Below are 17,946 nucleotides of genomic sequence, written 5' to 3'. Positions count from 1 at the left end.
TTTATTTTTCATTTTGTAATAGACGAAGTAACAATTCTCGAAAATTTCAATAAAGAGCCACAAGGCATTCCCTCAAAAAGAAAAAAAAAGCACACCGGAGGCGGAAAATAACTTTACGCAACCGCTACGTAAACTGAAACTTGGCGGCCCACGTCGCAACGGCTTCTGAGAGTATTTATTCGTCAGAGAAAAAATGAGGAAAAACTTCTCACCCTGACCGTCCTAGGGTTTTAGAGCAAACCATCCCCGGCGGCGCAGACCCAAATTTCCGGCGGCACGATGCGGCAGCACGCCCCAGCCTACACGCCGGAGGCGGCCTCCGCCTCCGCCACGGGCGGCGCGGGCGAGCGGCAGAGTCTGCCGCTGCTGCAGGGGAAGATGAAGCGCGACCCGGAGGGGTACGAGACGGAGCTCCGCCAGCTGCACCGCCACTTCGAGTCCTCGGTGTTCCTCTTCCGGCAGCAAGCCGCGCTCTCCTCCTCCTCCTCCTCGTCCTCCTCGGGCGGCGGGGGGGAGACGGCCAAGGAGCTGGGCGACCTCGCGCTCTTCCTCGCCCACGTCGCCCCCTTCTACCCCAACGACCTGGCCGATCTGCCCGACCAGATTGGGGGCCTGCTCGACACCAACGCCCGCGCGCTGCCCTCGGGCCTCCGCGTGCACCTCGTGCAGGCGCTCATACTGCTCGTCAACCGGAAGGTGACTCCTGTTTGATTAAAATTGTTGGTCTCCGGATACATTTTTGCTTGATTTGGTCACATTGAATGGATAGTGTGCTACTGGTACCAGACATATTGTTCAAATTGATTGGTTCGGGGTCTGTTTCGTGTGGTTATGATATGTCAGAAGAATTTTTCTAGTATATGGGGTAGTGAGAAGATTTGTGCTAGTATATTGGAAATACTGTTAGTTTTGTTGTGTTCGGTGTCCGTGTCTGGTTTCTGCAATCCACACAGAAGATGTGCACCCTTTGGTTGGATTAAATTGAAGAATAGCACTAAACTAGGCGGATGGGATTTTCATTGTTTACTGATATTACAACAATAATATGACTGAAACCAGGATATTCATTAGCCCCATGTGAAGTTTTATAGAGTTTGACCTGAGCTGTAATAAGCATTGTTCCAAGAGGATATTTGTTTCAACCTTTTTCTTCCAAATTTGATGTTATATCAACCACATTAGGAAATGTTACTACACCGTGAATCCATTATACTCCTAACTCTTGATTGTTGGTTCCAAATTTTAAAGGACTCTGGGTTGAAATGGATGTTCTAGAGATTTTATTTGTTTCGTCATGGAGGACTAGAATATGCAAAATCACGTCGCTGCTTCACCAGGGTTTGAGCTTTGAGTAAAAGATGTGTGCCGGGCTCTGTTAAATTGGCTATAGTAATAAGCAATTTTTTTTAGTCTTCTGCAGTGCCAAATACTGGTTCATTGTAATAGTTATCCTTGTTCAGCCGTGCAGTGTGAATGGGGCGAACCATCTTGTCATGAACAACTTATTTTCTGGATGGAAAGTTTTTTTTTTGTTTTGCCTTATTCGTTTAGTCTTTGCTGTGAATGAAACACTCCTTAGTGTTCTGTTTATTTCGGCATCTTATCCATTTAACTTGTGATGTTATTAAAATGTTCAGATCGTTGATCTGGAAGACACAATGGAGTTATTTATGGAGCTTCAAGTCATTGGAGATCGAGCTGTAAAGAAACTTGCATTTTCACATATTGTACACAGTATCAGAAGGATGAATCAGAAGCACAAGGATGAGGCCAAGAATCGTAAACTGCAGAACATCCTATTTACATTAGTACAGGTTTGCAACATCTCACACTTGATTTGCCTAGTATTGCCGGCTGTAACAATTTGGTGGGTAAGCATACACTTAAAAGTCCCTTTCCCCACCTCATCAAGTTATTATCCTGTTTCTCAGGGTGAGGAAGAGTCGAGAGCAAAGAGGGCTTTTACTATCCTATGTGATCTTCATCGTAGAAGGGTCTGGTTTGATGACCGCACCGCAAATGCTATATGCAATGCTTGTTTCCATCCTTCATCGAGGTACATGTTGCCACGAAAAACTAGGTGTTTTATGTTGGTTGGTTCTTGTCTAAAATATTGTATACTACATGTAGGATTATGACAGCTGCTATCTCGTTCCTCCTTGGGTATGAAAATGGTGAGCAAGAGGATGATAGTGATGCATCAAGCAGTGAAGACGAAGCAAATATAAACCCAAATATTATACTTAGTAAAGAGGATGTTTACAAGGTGATTTGGATATTTCTGCATTGGGTCTCTACTGATAGTACTTTTGATATTATGATTTTCATTTGTCTCTTGTGACGCACTAAGTCTTTCGTTTGATTTGTTTCCTCAGGCAAATCACAAAGGCACTTCTGCTAGTAAGAAAAAAAAGAAGGCAAAATTGGAGCGTGTAGTGCGTAGTATGAAAAGGCAACAGCGTAAATCCACTGAGGAGACGGGCTCCAATTATTATTCACCCCTCACGTACTTAAAGGATCCCCAGGTATAGTAATCTCATAATTATTCATGCTGTTATCACGTTAGAACGAGGTGCTTTCTGCACTTCTTGCTGTTGATGAGATTCCCTTGTGTTATGCTGAAACTCTTGTTGGTGGCTCTTTACAGGGTTTTGCTGAGAAGCTCTTCTCCCGGCTACAGAAATGCAGTGAGCGATTTGAGGTTGGCAGCATTCTTCTCGCAGCAAGTTTTTTCAAGAGACCCGTTTTATTCTCAAGGCAACCATTAGTTATTAGATTTAACCATTTGCTAGAGCTTTAGATGGGTGCATATCTAGTGACCCCTCCATGTCGAAATACAAGTCCAGGATGTTGACAAATGACAAGGTCTTGGAGGTGATACGTAACCCATCATTTAATTATGTTACTCAAATACCAATAAGTAGGCATTATGAAAGTATATTTCATGATGATCCTAGTATTACCAATTTGTTTTTTTTAATATTGGTCACACCCTCTAATGTTTGACTTCAAAAGTGTGTATGGTTACAACATGTGAATATAAACTACCCTTTTTTTATATTTTCCCGAATATAAACTACCCTCAAAACCGTAGAATAAGGACTTAGATCTCAGTCGTCAGATCAAATTTGGTACACAGCAAGGTGGGTTCTTCATCTCATTAAGTGGTGAAACTGTGAACATGCATTCTACATGGGTGTAGTGCCGAATTATTACAAGTGTGGTCTAAAGAACTACAATTTCTTCTTTAGATGGTCGGTGTAAGCTAGATGTTATTGTTTTCTAACTGTTAAAGATCTTCTTGGCTTGTTCTGACTTGATATGCTCATCATTGTATCAAAATTTCGTTCTTCATTATTGAGCTGTATGCTCTTACGTAGCTCAGGTTCCCGCCACGTTTTGAGTAAACATCAATCATTCAAGAAGCCAATTATTGCAAGGGTTGTCCGAAAACTATAATTGGTTTCTTTAGACGTTCAGTGTAAGCTAGATGTCATCTAAACGGCTAAAGATCTTTAGTTGTCATTCTCCCATCTTCTCGGCTTGTTCTGACTTGATATGCTCACCATCGTATCAACTTTTCGTTCTTTAGTATGAAGCTGTATTCTCTTACATAGAGTAGGTTCCTGCCACGTTTTGAGTAAACATCGACCGTTCAAGTTTAAAAGAAAAAATATTGCACATGCAGGTAAGGATGACGATGTTAAAGGTCATATCAAGGACTATTGGTCTGCATCACTTGGTTTTGTTGAACTTCTATCCATACCTTCAAAGATATGTTCAGGTATGCTATTAAACTTGAGTATGTTAATCTCGTATCAGCTTTTGAATAGCTAAAGTGTTCTGTTTATGCTGATTCGGCCATTATTTTACTTATGTTAATCTCGTATCAGCTTTTGAATAGCTAAAGTGTTCTGTTTATGCTGATTCGGCCGTTGTTTTACTTTTTTGCAATGCAGCCTCATCAACGAGATGTAACAACTCTACTTGCTGCAGCAGTACAGGCTTGCCATGAGATGGTTGTACACTATACCTTGTATTTTGTAACTAATGATTTCTCATCTCTGGATTCTTGAAATACAATGATATTAATTTGTTGCATTTCCAGGTGCCTCCTGATGCTGTTGAGCCACTGTTCAAGCAGATTGTAAATCAATTTGTGCACGACCGTTCCCGTCCGGAGGTTTGCATGATGCTTATTTAGCACTTGAAATGGTTGTGTTTTCCTGACTAACATGAGCTTATGCCTAATTACTCGGCTTCTTTTAGGCTATTGCTGTTGGTCTGAATGTCGTGAGGGAGATCTGCATGCGAATTCCATTGGTATTTCATTTGCTCTTCTGTGATATCTCAATTTCAATTCTCTTACTTGGTTACTTGCGGTGCTGCATTAAATGCACTAGACGTACTTATTATGCTGGTCATGTCGCATATGTTTCCTACCCCATACCCTTCAGCTGAGGGAGCATGAAGTATAATTGATCATTTTTGTCAGTAATCTGAAATGATTAGTTGTTGACTTGAGCATCATACTGAAAGATTATGATACTTGTGTCACTACAGGTTTTAAGCATGTAACTAAATGAGTATGCACAAACTTGGCTATACAGGACTGTAGTTCATTTTTGGTATTTAGTCTGCCATTATTCTTGATCTTAAATTTGTAAAGTTTCACTGGTGCTGTTCCTTCATGCATGTAGTCTTGCATACCATGCATCCTTTGTATTTCCAGGTTCCAGGATGCCTGGGGAGATAATCTTGGCCCCTTTACTTACCTAAGTTGATTATACCCTTGGAACCTGCAGCTCATGAATGAGGATCTGCTCCAAGACCTTGTTTTATACAAAAAGTCCCACGAGAAGGCTGTTTCAATTGCTGCTCGATCTCTGATCACATTATTCAGGGAGGTTAGTTATCTTCTTGCAGATTCTATTCTGCTTTAGCATTTAGTTTTGTATCTCACTTAGCTAAACCTTCTTTTATTCTGAATTCAGATCTGTCCTTCGTTGTTAGTCAAGAAAGACCGTGGTCGTCCTATTAATCCAACGGCTCGGCCAAAAGCATTTGGCGAAACCACTATCGCTACTGATGTCCCTGGAGCTGAGTTGCTAGCTGAAGACATTTCACTGGAAGGTTCAGATGATGAGTCTGATGCTTTTGATTCTGATGACGAGGAAGTGTTGCCATGTACAAATGACATCCAGCAAAGTTTGAAGGTTTCCTCAAACAAACTTGAAACACATGAAGATCATAAAGGGGAAGAGGAAGTATCTGGGGAACAAGATGATACAGAAGAAGTAGATGAGGATGATAGTGATGATAATATGGATGACATTGAAGACGACTCTGACATGGATGGTGGTACTGATGTATCTGATGAGGATGACGATGAGGAGCTCAATGATGATTCCGAGAATGAAGATTCTGACCAGGCTGAGGACAGTGATGAGGAAGATAAGTCAAAAAGTAGCAGTTCTAAAGTGCAGAAGAGGAAGTTAAGCGATTATATCGGACAACTTGATGCTGCCGATGCAAGCCTTCGAACTCTGAAGAGGTTAGCAGGAGCCAAGAAGGCCGAGACTTCAATGGATTCAACAGATGAAGCTGGTAGAATTTTCTCCGATGAAGATTTTAAGCTCATCAGAGAGCGCAAGGTATACAAATTTCAGATAATTCATACCTTCAATTTTCTACTCCGTCCCACAAAAGATGTCTTAACTATACCTAAATTTAGATGTATCTAGATGCGATAGTGTATAGATACATCTAAATTTAGGCAAAGTTGAGACATCTTTTGTGGGACGGAGGGAGGGTATCTCTTATGCATTGTGACTCAGACTTGTGGTTGAAGCTGTGTGAACTTCTATATATTTTAGAGAATTTATTTTTGTCCAAGACTAAAATTGCTTTTAGATGAACATTTACTGAAGTGTTTGAGTTTCAGGCGAAGCAAGATGCAAGGCAGGCTTTGGTTCAACATGGACTAAGTAAGGGCGACACAAGATCAGCAACCTTCAAGCTTCCATCCTCAGATCAGCTTAGCATGAAGCGCGTCGATCCATCGCAGCTTGAGGTGTCCTCTCACTTCCAATTCCCCATCCCACCCACCATACACACGAAGTCACAGACACGTAACCTACCTAAATTGTTTATGCAGGCGTACATCAAAAGAAAAATGTCAAAAGAGGAAAGATTAGAGATGGTGAAAGCTGGAAGAGAGGATAGAGGAAAATACCAGGCAAGAGCAGCTATTAAACAGAAGAAGGTAACCCAATCTCATACCTTTCCAGATATGCTGCCTTAAAATCTTTGTGGGATTTCTATGTACTCCGTATTATCTTTTATTCCCTGCCTGATCACGTTATTTTCACTGTCTGATAGACTGGTGGCTCAAGCAATAAGCAGAAACAACACCAGAAGAAGATGCCTCTGGCAGCAAAGAGAGCAAAGGCGGCACGCTCTCGCCAAGAGAAGAAAACTAAAGCGAAGCACTCGGGAAAGCAGTTTAGGGGCCGGAAGGCTTGGAAATGAGGGCTTGTATTTGCTTCTTTGCATTTGCTGTGGCCTAATGGCCGAAATTTTGACTCCTGTAATGATTTCGTATCTGATGTGTTGCACGTGATATGCAGTTTACAGCCGAACTCCTATAGCCCTGAATCCCTGATAGTACCAAATATTTTAGGAGTCTCCTAAACATACTGGACCTGGTCGAGGGCCTCCAATTTCTTCCCTGTCCCGCGGCACTCGCCTCCAATCCGGCCCTGCCTTGCCACCGCTACTCTCCTCTACCTGCACGCGCAAGAAAGGCTATACTATATCACATATTAAATTGCATGTGATGTTTGTCTTTTTATGCTTATTATTTTGCTTAGTACTGACGGTAGAACTATAAGATGATCACTCACACTAATACCAAGATAAATGTGTTCTTCCTAAGTGTGCAATGTTATGAAAGATAGTTGTTCCGAAGCATCACATGATGATAGGGTCTGATAGGTTCTAAGTTTACATACAACGTGTGTAAGCTAATATTGCCAACGCAGAAATTTGCGTGATGAGTCTAGCATGTACATACATCGTCTCAGAACATGCCGACTGGAAGGTCAAACATGAGTCATATGAATGATATAATTGATATGTTGCTGTTCACCACTAAAACTACATCATCTCACGTGATTATTAGGTTAGGTGTAGTGAATTTGGATCGTGTATCATATTAAACAACTATGAGGAATGTCAAGTTTAATGGCATTATTAATTAATTTTAACTTGAACTAAATATCATGAATATAGTCTAAAATTTTAAAAAATTCTTTGCAAATGTCGTTGCAGATCAATGGCCCACACTACATGCATCCACGTTCAAATTCAATGTATTCCTAGAGAAAGAGAAACTGAAAACATCTGGATCAAACTTCATGACATGGTACCTTAACATCATGATATGGCTACGGCGGACCACATCGTAGTTGAACGTTGGATTCACCTGTGAACAATGCCTACGCAATCTCTATTAAACTAACTAAATCTTAGCATCATCTCACTACCAAAGGATTGAAGTTCTACAAAAAGAAGGAAAAGATTAGGTGCTATAGAGTCACACTTTTTGAAGTGGGTGTTAATGAGCTACTCTAATGCTATATCTCCTTCGAAATTACTTGAGCACTCTTAATTTGACAAAGCATCCCTTCCTAAAAAAATCACTCTCATTAAAAGAGAGGCGCTAAACGATCTGATTCGCAAGCCTAACAAATTTTTTGGCACTTGCTTTTGGTGCTAAGATTTATTTGCTAGCAAGCTACACGTTTTTGCAACCATTCAAATATTTTATGATCATGTTTAAGGTTGCAAGATTTGTGAAGATGTAATAGGATATCACATCCGACTTGTGAGTTATTCTATTCAAGTTTTATTTGTTGTTATTATTTTTGATCACTTTGTCACTCGGAAGTGAGTAACAACTAAGATTGGGGATGTTGATAGCTCCAAATAATGGCACTTTTTACCGAGGATTTTCCATTGGTTTCTTTCATTTTCATCTTCCAACTAACACCAATATCGCAAAACAATGAAATCTTGTTTTATAATGCGACTTTCAGGTGCTGGACACTTTTGTAAGGATCCAAGGCCATTTTGAGATTATTGGATAAATCAAGCAATTCTCCAATTGACGACTTTATGAATCGAAGCCTCCAGTAGCGCATTAACGAGCATCAGTACAGGTACAACTTGCCGTACAGCCTGCCCGTACCACATGCCATCGTCTTCTCCAGGTCAATACAAACACTTTTCGTAAAGGAGGCATTGACAGAAGACAAATACAGCTGCCACAAAACATTCGAGAATAGAGGAAGAAGAGATCTGAAAGAGAAGAATTCCATCGATCCTCTCCAAGATCTCCAACCTCGGATCATTCACCCATCCATAATTCCCTTGTACTTGAGAGAGAGAGATTCACGCTTATAAGATTATGGTTTAAGATTCTATTCGTACTTTGGTTTGTATTGAATTTGATCTTTTTTCTTGTTGTGGCTTGTTATGGTTATATCGAGATGAATTGTGTTTACATTATGATTATATCATTGTTCTATTCTCCTCTCATGTGCGAATAAAGCGTCAAATTCGTGAAAGATGTAGGAAATTGGTAATATGTGACGTGTCTATCTTATTTTCATCTAGTTGTGATTATCGTTGTAATTATTGTAGGTAAGAAAGATTGTTTATGTATGACTAATGCTTGTTGTCTAATTTTAAAACCCAAACAACATGATCATGCGATCTCATAGATATGAGCATGTCTTCTTGTGAATCAACGACCCCAAGTGAGACGACCAATATCAAGCAGGAGCTAGTACAATTCGAGAAGTACGAGAAACCGTTAAGTTTAAAGCCTTGACTTGGTCACACAACCTTAATTGTTGTGTCGACCATGGGTTGTGATAACAAGCAAAAGGATCATTGGAGTCAAAAGAACCTACCAAGAGAAGTCTTGACTATCATAGGGTTTCTCGCCTACTTGGATACCACCTGGTATATTTACTATCATCATGAACCGTATCTCTACGCGTCTAAACTTTCGTCTACAGTAAACTCCAAGCAATATTCATATTCTTTATTTTGATGCTCTTTATTTTTTTACATTGTTCAGCACTTAATCCTCATAATTCATATTGTCCCATTTCCATCTCAATTCCTGGAGTTAATTTCTTCAAGATTAATTAGTGACACCTTGAGTGCGATGTCGCAGATAAACACTTTACTAAGGTTCTTATTAGGATCGATATAAAAAATGAAAATAATAATAATTTCACGAAAACGTGCCCCGATGAACATGCACTCTTTCAGGCTATCTTTTCGCTTTATACGTAAAAAAGAAAAGGATGCGTCTCCGCGTTTTTTCGCTTCTGATTTGCATGTGTTGTCAGTGTACATCCAGGGTGCTGTGGCCAAATAATTAACAGAGATTGAATCCGCGAGGCAAAAAGTATGCTGCGTGGTCGGACCGCGGGCGTGATCCATCCGACCGTGCGTCACCTTATTTCCATCGGAAACTCGTTAAGTTATGCCGTCGAATCGATTTCTAGCATCCTTCCGCGTCTATGTGCCGCTCCTATCCGAAATATGGAGTACTTGTCAACGACCACAAGGATGCAATTGTGTACACCAGAATGTGGTAGTCCCTCAATAAATCCATGGCTAGAAACTGGCAAGGGTTTTAGACTTTTAGTACGCCAGCGACCAGCGTACTTGGCATAGTCAGTTTTAGCGCTGGCAAATAGAACACTCACCAACAAATTACGATATAGAGATGATACTGATATAAAAAATGCTAGACTTACGGGAAGTTTCCTACGGAAATTTTCTACGGGATGATGTGGAGTTGTTCGGTTGGTGCAAAACAATTCCATCCCGTGATTTTAGGAACTGAAATTTTCCCACGATCCTCCACGTCTGCCCGTAACTCATATCCCGTAAAACCAGCCCGTAAGTGTAGCATTGCTGTACTGATATCATATCATGATACTCCGTACAATAACGCAAAATCTAATTCTTGCCTTGGCACCGTGGTGTCTTACACGGTGCTCACACGTCGCTCGTTGGATCTCGATCGTGCGGGCCGGACGTGCGCGATGCTATTGTCCAAAATACACTGACCGGTCAAAGTTTGGGTATCGAGCCAGCTCCTCCTCATTCCCCTTTCGCCTCTCCCTGCGTCGCTATGCTCGGTCCTTTCCCACCTCTAAAATACCTCGTCGGCGGCAAGCGGGCTGGCCAAGAGGAGCATCTGGCCGCTCATGTTGCTATGCTGGTTTGTTGGAGAAGCAGTGGACGAGCGTCGACGTTGGAGACGCACGGATCGACGCGTTCAAGGACGTTGGCCATGGTGAGAGGGCTCGGCGGCGGCGGAGCAGCGGTGGAGCAAAACTTCTAGATCGACACACATCCGAGGTACGCGGGATGACTGTGGTGATTGGCGACGGTGGAGGATCTCCGGCCACGTCTTGCTGCCCTTCCCCTCTAGTTCCTTATCCACTTCCCTCGCCCTCGATCTCGTCGTCCTACAACCTGGGCTGCCACGCCGGCTCTTTTCGCCGGCCCGTCGCCACCCCGTCAAGCTTTCCCACCGCCCGACGCCCTCCTGTGCCGCCAGATACTCTCGCGCGGTCGCGCCACCTCCACCCCCGGGACTCGGCGGTGCACGCGGATGTAGATGCACTCCGCCGCCGCATCTCTGACATCCTCGCCGCTGCCTTTCGCTCGCCTGATGACTTTGGGCTAGAGTGTTGAGCGCTGGCTTGAATGTGAGGGTCCAGAGGAGGTGCCACCGTTCGGGCAAGGATGCTGGTGTGCCCGTCCCTGGAGACGCAACGGAGGCGGGCGAGGACGGGGAGAAGCAAGTCATCGGGAGTTCGTTGATGCTGCTCGAGATCCGTTTGGCTTTTGCCGGCAAGGATGCTGGTGCGCCCGCCCGTGGAGACTAAACATTCAACAACCTCAGGCTGCACAGAGGGTGAGATTCTCGCTTCGCCATGGTGATTTTGTGGTTATGTGCGACGATTTTGGTTTTAGCACCGATGCAAAATTTGTTGAGATGACCAATGGATTAGTTACATCTACACTGATATGTGATTTGCTTATTTCTACATCTAGCATGAAGAATAGATTTAGCACTCGTATTATCCACTCAATTCGCTATGTACCTTCTCCTGCTTGATGTAATTTCAATCTATTTTTTACATCTAAACTGTTGTGTGATTCTCTTATTTCGACATCCAGCATGATGAAAAGATGTAACACTAATTTCCCACACTTTCTACACATAACTCTTGCTATATGTAATTTTTAGTCTTTTTTTACATCCAGGTGGAAAGATGCAGCACTACTAATGATCAAATTCGATAGAATGTTTGTTTCTTTTTCAACTAGGATGTACTTCTGGATTTAACTCCTGCCACTTATGTAAATTTCAGTCTTTTTTTTACATCCAGACTAGTGGAAGGATCAAACTGCAACGATAGAAATAGAATGCTTGCTTCTTTAAAAACTAGGTCAAGTAACTTCTGGATTTAACTTCTGCTACTTATGTAATTTTCAGTCTTTTATACATCTAAACTAGAATGTTTGAAGGATCAAGGTGCCAACTGAAATGTATTTTTTTGGATTGTAACAATACACCAAAAGTAGCGCAAACTAGGTTTCGTAGCGTAGCCTTTTTTACATCCTTAATCCTGGGATGTGATTATGCAAACAATGAATGTCAAGTTAAATCTTTCTTCATTTACAAATTTTAATACTTCTAGAGAGATCTTTTGTTCCGTATGTTTGTAATAATAGTGATAGCGATGGCTCTGAAAAGAGGTGTGGAAATGACACAAGGAGTGAGGGAGTCGATGGTGGGACCTGTGTCAGGGGGCAGGTGGCAATTCGGTGGTCACACTTTTCCTCACGATGCGGGGACCAGAAAATTGCTACTTTGGGAAAGCACCGGAATCACTTTCATTTGGTTTTCTATATCTGGGTGGGGCATCCTCTAAGACTAACCGGTGCCTGGACACTGTGTAGCAAAGCCCGTACAATAATGCCATATCATACAGTACAAGAAAATTCGGTAAAAGCTTACTTTGGCAAGTGAATCACCTTATTTAAAGACTACTAGTAAAAAGACAACCTTACCATACGATATACATTACGAAGATAGTATCATAGCTTATGATACTTGCATTGCCAGCGGCCTGATATCAAACTTGTGGCCTGATTACGCACTGCATGCGCGCGTCAGAGTGTGGGTTTATGCCTTGCGTGGCTGATCTTTCGGGAGGCAGGCACGGTGGTCCCGCCGCCGATGATAGGAGCGACGCTGCCGACGATAGGAGCAGTTGATCCGACGATGGGAGCCACCCCGCCAACAATAGGAGCTGGGGTGGCGAGTTTGGCAGGCACGGAGCCAACGACTGGAGCGACGGATCTGACGACAGGAGCGATGCCGCCAACGATAGGAGCGGTTGATCCGGTGACGGGAGCTGCGGTGGCGATTTTGGTAGGCACAGCGCCGATGGCCGGAGCGACGGATCTGTCGACGGGAACGCCGCCAATGACATGAGCGGTTGATCCGATGACGGGAGCTGGGGTGGCTAGTTTGGTAGGCACAGTGCCGATGACCGGAGCGACGGATCCGACTACGGGAGCTGGGGTGGCGAGTTTGGTAGGCACGGTGCAGACGTCCGGAGCGACAGATCTGACGACGGGAGCTGGGGTGGCGAGATTGGTAGGCACGGTGCCGACCACCGGAGGGCATGATCCGACGACGGGAGCTGGGGTGGTTACTTTGGTAGGTACGGTGCCGACCACCGGAGCGACGGATCCGACGATGGGAGCGAGGCCACCAACGACGGGAGCGGCGCTGAGCGACGGATCCGACGACGGGACCAACGGAGGGCGTGACGGTGGATGGTGTGGATGAGGAGAGGCGCATGAGCATGGCGAGAAGAAGCAGAGCGGAGAGCTTGATGGACTCCATTGTTGGGATGTCACTACGTACGTATACTTGAGTGCACCGTGGGTGTTGTGTTGTGTGATCTGTAGGTCTGGGAAGATCTTGGTTTTCCTCCTCCTCCTCGAAATAGGCTTTCGCCCCGCTATATTAATATAGCACACCATCGATACAACATAGGATCCATTGCTGGGGCAAACAGCACAAAGCAAGCCCAAAAGAAAACACAAAAGAAAGAAAAGAGAAAGTAATGCCGAAAGGGTCGGATCAACCGAAACGGAGATGCCTCGCAACCGCTGCGCCCGCCGGATAATGCCCACCACGCTCCTAGCACTCTGAAGTTCCGCGTACCAAGCAACACCTTCAAGAAGGGGTGCGACGTCGACGCCACTGCTGCCCGGAGTAGTCCTAGGGTTTCCCCCGGTACGCGCAAGGACAAAGAAACAAGGCTTCACCCAACACCCTTCAAGAAGGAAGAGTGGCGCCCGCGGGCGTCACCGCGTCGGTGCCGGCAATGCAATGCAATGATCTTGGTTTTTATAGGCGCGCGAGAGGGATATACGAATGATTGCGTCGCACGCCGTTGGTGCGCGGTGGCAACGGCATGCAATGAGGATCGAGGACTGTGGAACCAATCAGGTCACGGGTACTCAGTTCTGGCGGTCAGGGCATCTCCAACCGGCTGACCCAAACGGAGGCGCTGGGCCGTCCGTTTTGGGCCGTTTGGGTGGCCAAGCGGACACCCGGACAGCGGCCCGCGTCCGCGTGTCCGTTTGGGTCGCGCGCTGAGCCCAACGCGCGGACGCAGCGCAAAAAACTTACAAACAGGAAAACAAACAAAAGTACGAATTTAAACGAAATTATATTAAACATATGCCCTATTTTGGGCAAATTTGTACATAGCCCTATTTTGGGCAAATAGAACTAACAAAAGAAGCCCCTATATGGGCTTTTAAATTTAAACTAAAATTTAAACATAAATTAAAAACCCTCTAGGGTTTGGTCGGCGGCACGGTGGCCGCCGGTGCGCCGCCTAGCCCCTGTGGGCGTCGTCGGCGACGTCGTCGACGTCCCCGGGCGGCGAGGCACTGTTGTGGCTCGACCGCGCCGGGGACTCCGGCCAGGGAGACCACAGGGCCTCCTCCCACGGCGAGTGGGGGTCCGGAGCCACCCGCGTCGCGTCCTCCTGGAGGCGCTGCTGCCTCTCCTGCCAGCGGCGGCGCCTGGCCTCCTGGCGCCGCCTCCTCCAGCGGCGGCACCTGTCCTCCTGGCGGCGCTGCTCGTCGGCGCGGCGCCTGGCCTCCTCCCGCCGCGCCGCCTCCTCCTCCCGTCGCGCCTGGAGGGCCTGGGCGTAGAGCTCCCAGCCCTCCGCCTCCTCCACCTCCCACCGCGCCGCCTCCTCCATTTCGGAGGTGCGAATGGCCGCATGGAGCTGCGGCCATTTCGCCTCCTCCTCCGCCGCCGAGATGATCAGGGCGGCGCGGAGGTCCGGGTCCTCCTCCGAGGACTCCGGCTTGGGCTCGATGAGGAGAGGCGGCGGTTGCGGCAATGCCGCACCGCCGCGGGCGGCCTCTCCGATGTGGAGGCCGCCGCGGTTCCCTCCGGCCCGCAGCGCCGGCGGCCGACGCCGACTGCTGCTGGCCTCGTCGTCATTGGCTCCGGGAGAGAACCGTCGCTTCGGGGCCATGGCGGCGGTTTTGCTCGGGGAGTGGAGTGGGGACTGGAGTGGAGGGCCAGATCCCCTCCAGTCCCCATTTATTAGACTCCCTGGTCACCGACAGGTGGGCCCAAGGGAGACGAGGCGACCAGCGCGCGGACGCGAGCGGACGGCGCGTGCCATCCGCGGCCACGCAAACCTAGCCCAGATTTGGGCTGGGTTTGCGTCGTTCCGGACGCCGCGGCCGTCCGCTTTTGCGGTGCGTTCCCGCGCTGGGCCGCGTTTTTGTCCGGCTCGACCCAAACGCCCTCAGGTCACGAATTCTACGTCGAAGCGGCCAAACTAGGCGGGGCTACGAGTGAGTGTAACTGTGAGTCTGTGGCTCGCGCCTGTCTGTGTCCGCACGGGAGAACCGGAGAATGGTTGCATCCTTTGCTTGGCCTAGAACTAGGGATAGAGATGTGTGGTGTGTGTGCGTGTGTGTTCCAATTATTATTGGACACCCACTATAGCGCGAACGTGAGGAAAACAGTACGTGACGCTGTGCGACGGGATCATGGCTGCACATGAAAAGAGTGGACGACACTGCTTTTTTTTTTCAGAAAAAAGAAGGAAGAAACGTAAAGTGGTTAGGGCCCACACGATAATTAGGCCTGGCAACTTTTTTTTTTGTTCGCCGAAATGACTAATTTCCTCACGTTTTGTCATTAAAACTAGAACATTGGCCCTCGCAATGCGAGGGCATCAGATATTTTTCTAGAGAGATATCAATGTCTTTACTCACTCGAGATTATCCTGGAAATAAATTTACTAATTTTTTATTCACGTTATTTCATGGAAGATAATACATTTTATAGCCACAATTTCCCCAAATAAATATACTTATGTATAAAACATCTTTAATCATACTTATAAGAATGAGCAATTGTTAGGCATTTTCTAAATAAAGTAGATTGACCAAATGTGTCATTTTACACGATATTAATTTTTAATAATACACAACTAAAAGTTTAGATTGGGAATTGTTGTGAAATTTTTAAATTTTCCCTCATAAAATGAGATCCATGGCTAGGTGAATCATCCATGAGGCTGGCTAGTTGCTTCTTTGACTCTTGTGCATTGAGCCTTCTAGTTGTCCTTTTTCTTTTCATTACAAACAACCCATTTAATTCTCTTTTCTCAGAGATGTGAGGAAGGCACCCATAAATCTTCACATGTAGTGTAGCTAAGTTATTTTTGTTCATAGTTCACTAGAATGTCCTAGTGGCCGACATGGTGCCATCTGGAATGAAGGAATATTGAGCTGTCTAGGTCTCAAAGTTCGTGTATCGATTCACATTTATCGCACAACAATTCACAAAGAAAGTGGTTCCTATGGCTCGTTTCAAAATATTCCTCACCAGTTTCGAAAATTCGGCTAATTTGACGGTATCTCTTGTGCGAACTATGTCACTTGCAACCACATGTCTATCGATCTTAGGCTCGTACAACTAAAATTAAAATTCTCGTATAATTTTTAGAATTTGAGAGGTTAATTCTCGTACAACTACTCCATGGAACCAGATCTCCAAAAAAGTTTTGAGCATACCGGGGCTTATGAAATGCTTCGAGAGCTGAAAATGGTTTTTTAGACTCAAGCCCGAGAGGTATGAGACTTTTGAGGCGTTCTTTAACTGTAAAATGGAAGAATATAGCCATGTGAGAGAGCATGTAGTCAAGATGTGGTTGGCTACGCTCAGTGCCCTGTTCAGCTGGGATGCCCTATCCCTGATGAGCTGGCAGTTGACCGAGTGCTGAAATCACTCCAACCTAGCTACAAAGGCTTTGTGCAGAACTACAACATGCAAGGATGCAGAAAACACTTCCTGAATTGTTTGCAATGCTAAAATATGCGAAGTGTTAATAAGGAAGGAGCATCAAGTGTTGATGGTCACTAACACCACCAGTTTTAAGAAAACGAGCAAGAAGGGAAAGAAGAGGAACTTCAAGAAAGGATGCAAGCCAACTTTCGCCCTTCTGAAGTAGCCCAATTCTGGACCTAATCTCGATATTTTGTGATTGTGCTATAATGGCTATGGACATGGTAAGCACAATTGTGCCATGTACCCGTCGGGTAAAAACGCCGAGAAGGTCAAAAAAGGTATATTTGATATACATGTTATCGATGTATTCCTTAGTAGTGATCGTAGTAGTGCATGTGTATATGATACTGGTTTAGTTGCTCATATTTATAACTCGAAATAGGAAATATAGAATAAATAAGGCTAGCGAGGGACAAGGTCACAATGCACGCGGGAAATCGCTCAAAAGTTGAAGTTTTGGCCTTGAACATGAACCTCTACATCTACCTTAGGAATTAGTTTTAAACCTTCATAATTGTTATTTGATGCCTATGTTAAGCATGAACATTATATTTAGTTCTTTTTTTTTTACTGCGAGACGATTATTCATTTAAACCCGAGAATAAGATTATTCTATTTTTTTAGAAGCATCTTTTATGGTCATGCACCCATTGTGAATGGTTTATTCTTGTTGACTCTTGATAGTACTACTCACATCCATAACATAGATGCCACAAGTCTTCAACCCATTAGCCTTACCCTTCATGTTACTAGCCCCATCATATCCCTGTCCACGACCCATTGAAAATCTCAAAGAATGATCCATCAGTAGTTGCTTAATAGCATTTTAAAGTGTCAAAGATGTAGTGTCCAAGAAATCTTTCAACCACCTTACCAGTTTTATCAACATACTGCAAGCAAAGAGCCAACTCTTCTTGTTGGTACACATCACTAGATTCATCAGCAAGTATGGCAAAATATTCTTCACCAAGATCTTTAAGGAGGAGACTAGTTGTTTTTTGGCACAACAATTGATGAGTTCTAATTGTGTCTCATGGGATATCATTATGCAATTCTTAGGAGCATTTCCAAGAACCACTTTAACAACATCTTCAAACCTTTCTGCTAGCTGATTAAAAAGCTCTAGAAAATTTCCTTTGTTAAATGAATCTTCATTTTCATCATGACCATGAAAATCCAAACCTTGCTTCAAAAGAAATCTCAAACATAAAAGTGTATAACTCAACCGAGAGAAATATTGAGCCTTTTGTGATTTAGAGCTTGCAACAATAGACTCTCTAATTGATGCACTAGGTTGAATGAACAAGTCATATTTTTCTTGAGCTTCACAATGAGCACTAGTGAGACCACCACAATGTTTGTCAAATCTCTGTTTCATCACATTCCAATTTCTAAATCCCTCTTTCACAAAAGAATCACCAACCTTATGTTTACTC

The 17,946-nt window shown here is 44.5% G+C and overlaps 1 protein-coding gene across 1 annotated transcript; it reads left to right on the top strand.

Moving 5' to 3' along the window:
• The first annotated feature begins 279 nt into the window (after positions 1–279).
• On the top strand, positions 280–6,657 carry LOC124671270 (protein SDA1 homolog). The gene is made up of 15 exons (XM_047207660.1): positions 280–696; positions 1,638–1,814; positions 1,932–2,056; positions 2,131–2,266; positions 2,376–2,525; positions 2,648–2,701; positions 3,689–3,784; positions 3,960–4,019; positions 4,109–4,183; positions 4,270–4,323; positions 4,806–4,907; positions 4,995–5,654; positions 5,945–6,073; positions 6,158–6,265; positions 6,382–6,657. Exons 1-15 carry the CDS (start codon positions 280–282, stop codon positions 6,529–6,531), a joined length of 2,493 nt encoding a protein of 830 aa, XP_047063616.1. The 3' UTR covers positions 6,532–6,657.
• The last annotated feature ends 11,289 nt before the right edge of the window (positions 6,658–17,946 follow it).

Source organism: Lolium rigidum, chromosome 7 (assembly GCF_022539505.1).
Source record: "Lolium rigidum isolate FL_2022 chromosome 7, APGP_CSIRO_Lrig_0.1, whole genome shotgun sequence".
Classification (NCBI taxonomy): Eukaryota; Viridiplantae; Streptophyta; class Magnoliopsida; order Poales; family Poaceae; genus Lolium; species Lolium rigidum.
Note: the sequence above shows the minus strand (reverse complement) of the source record. Positions and strands in the feature narration are given on the sequence as shown.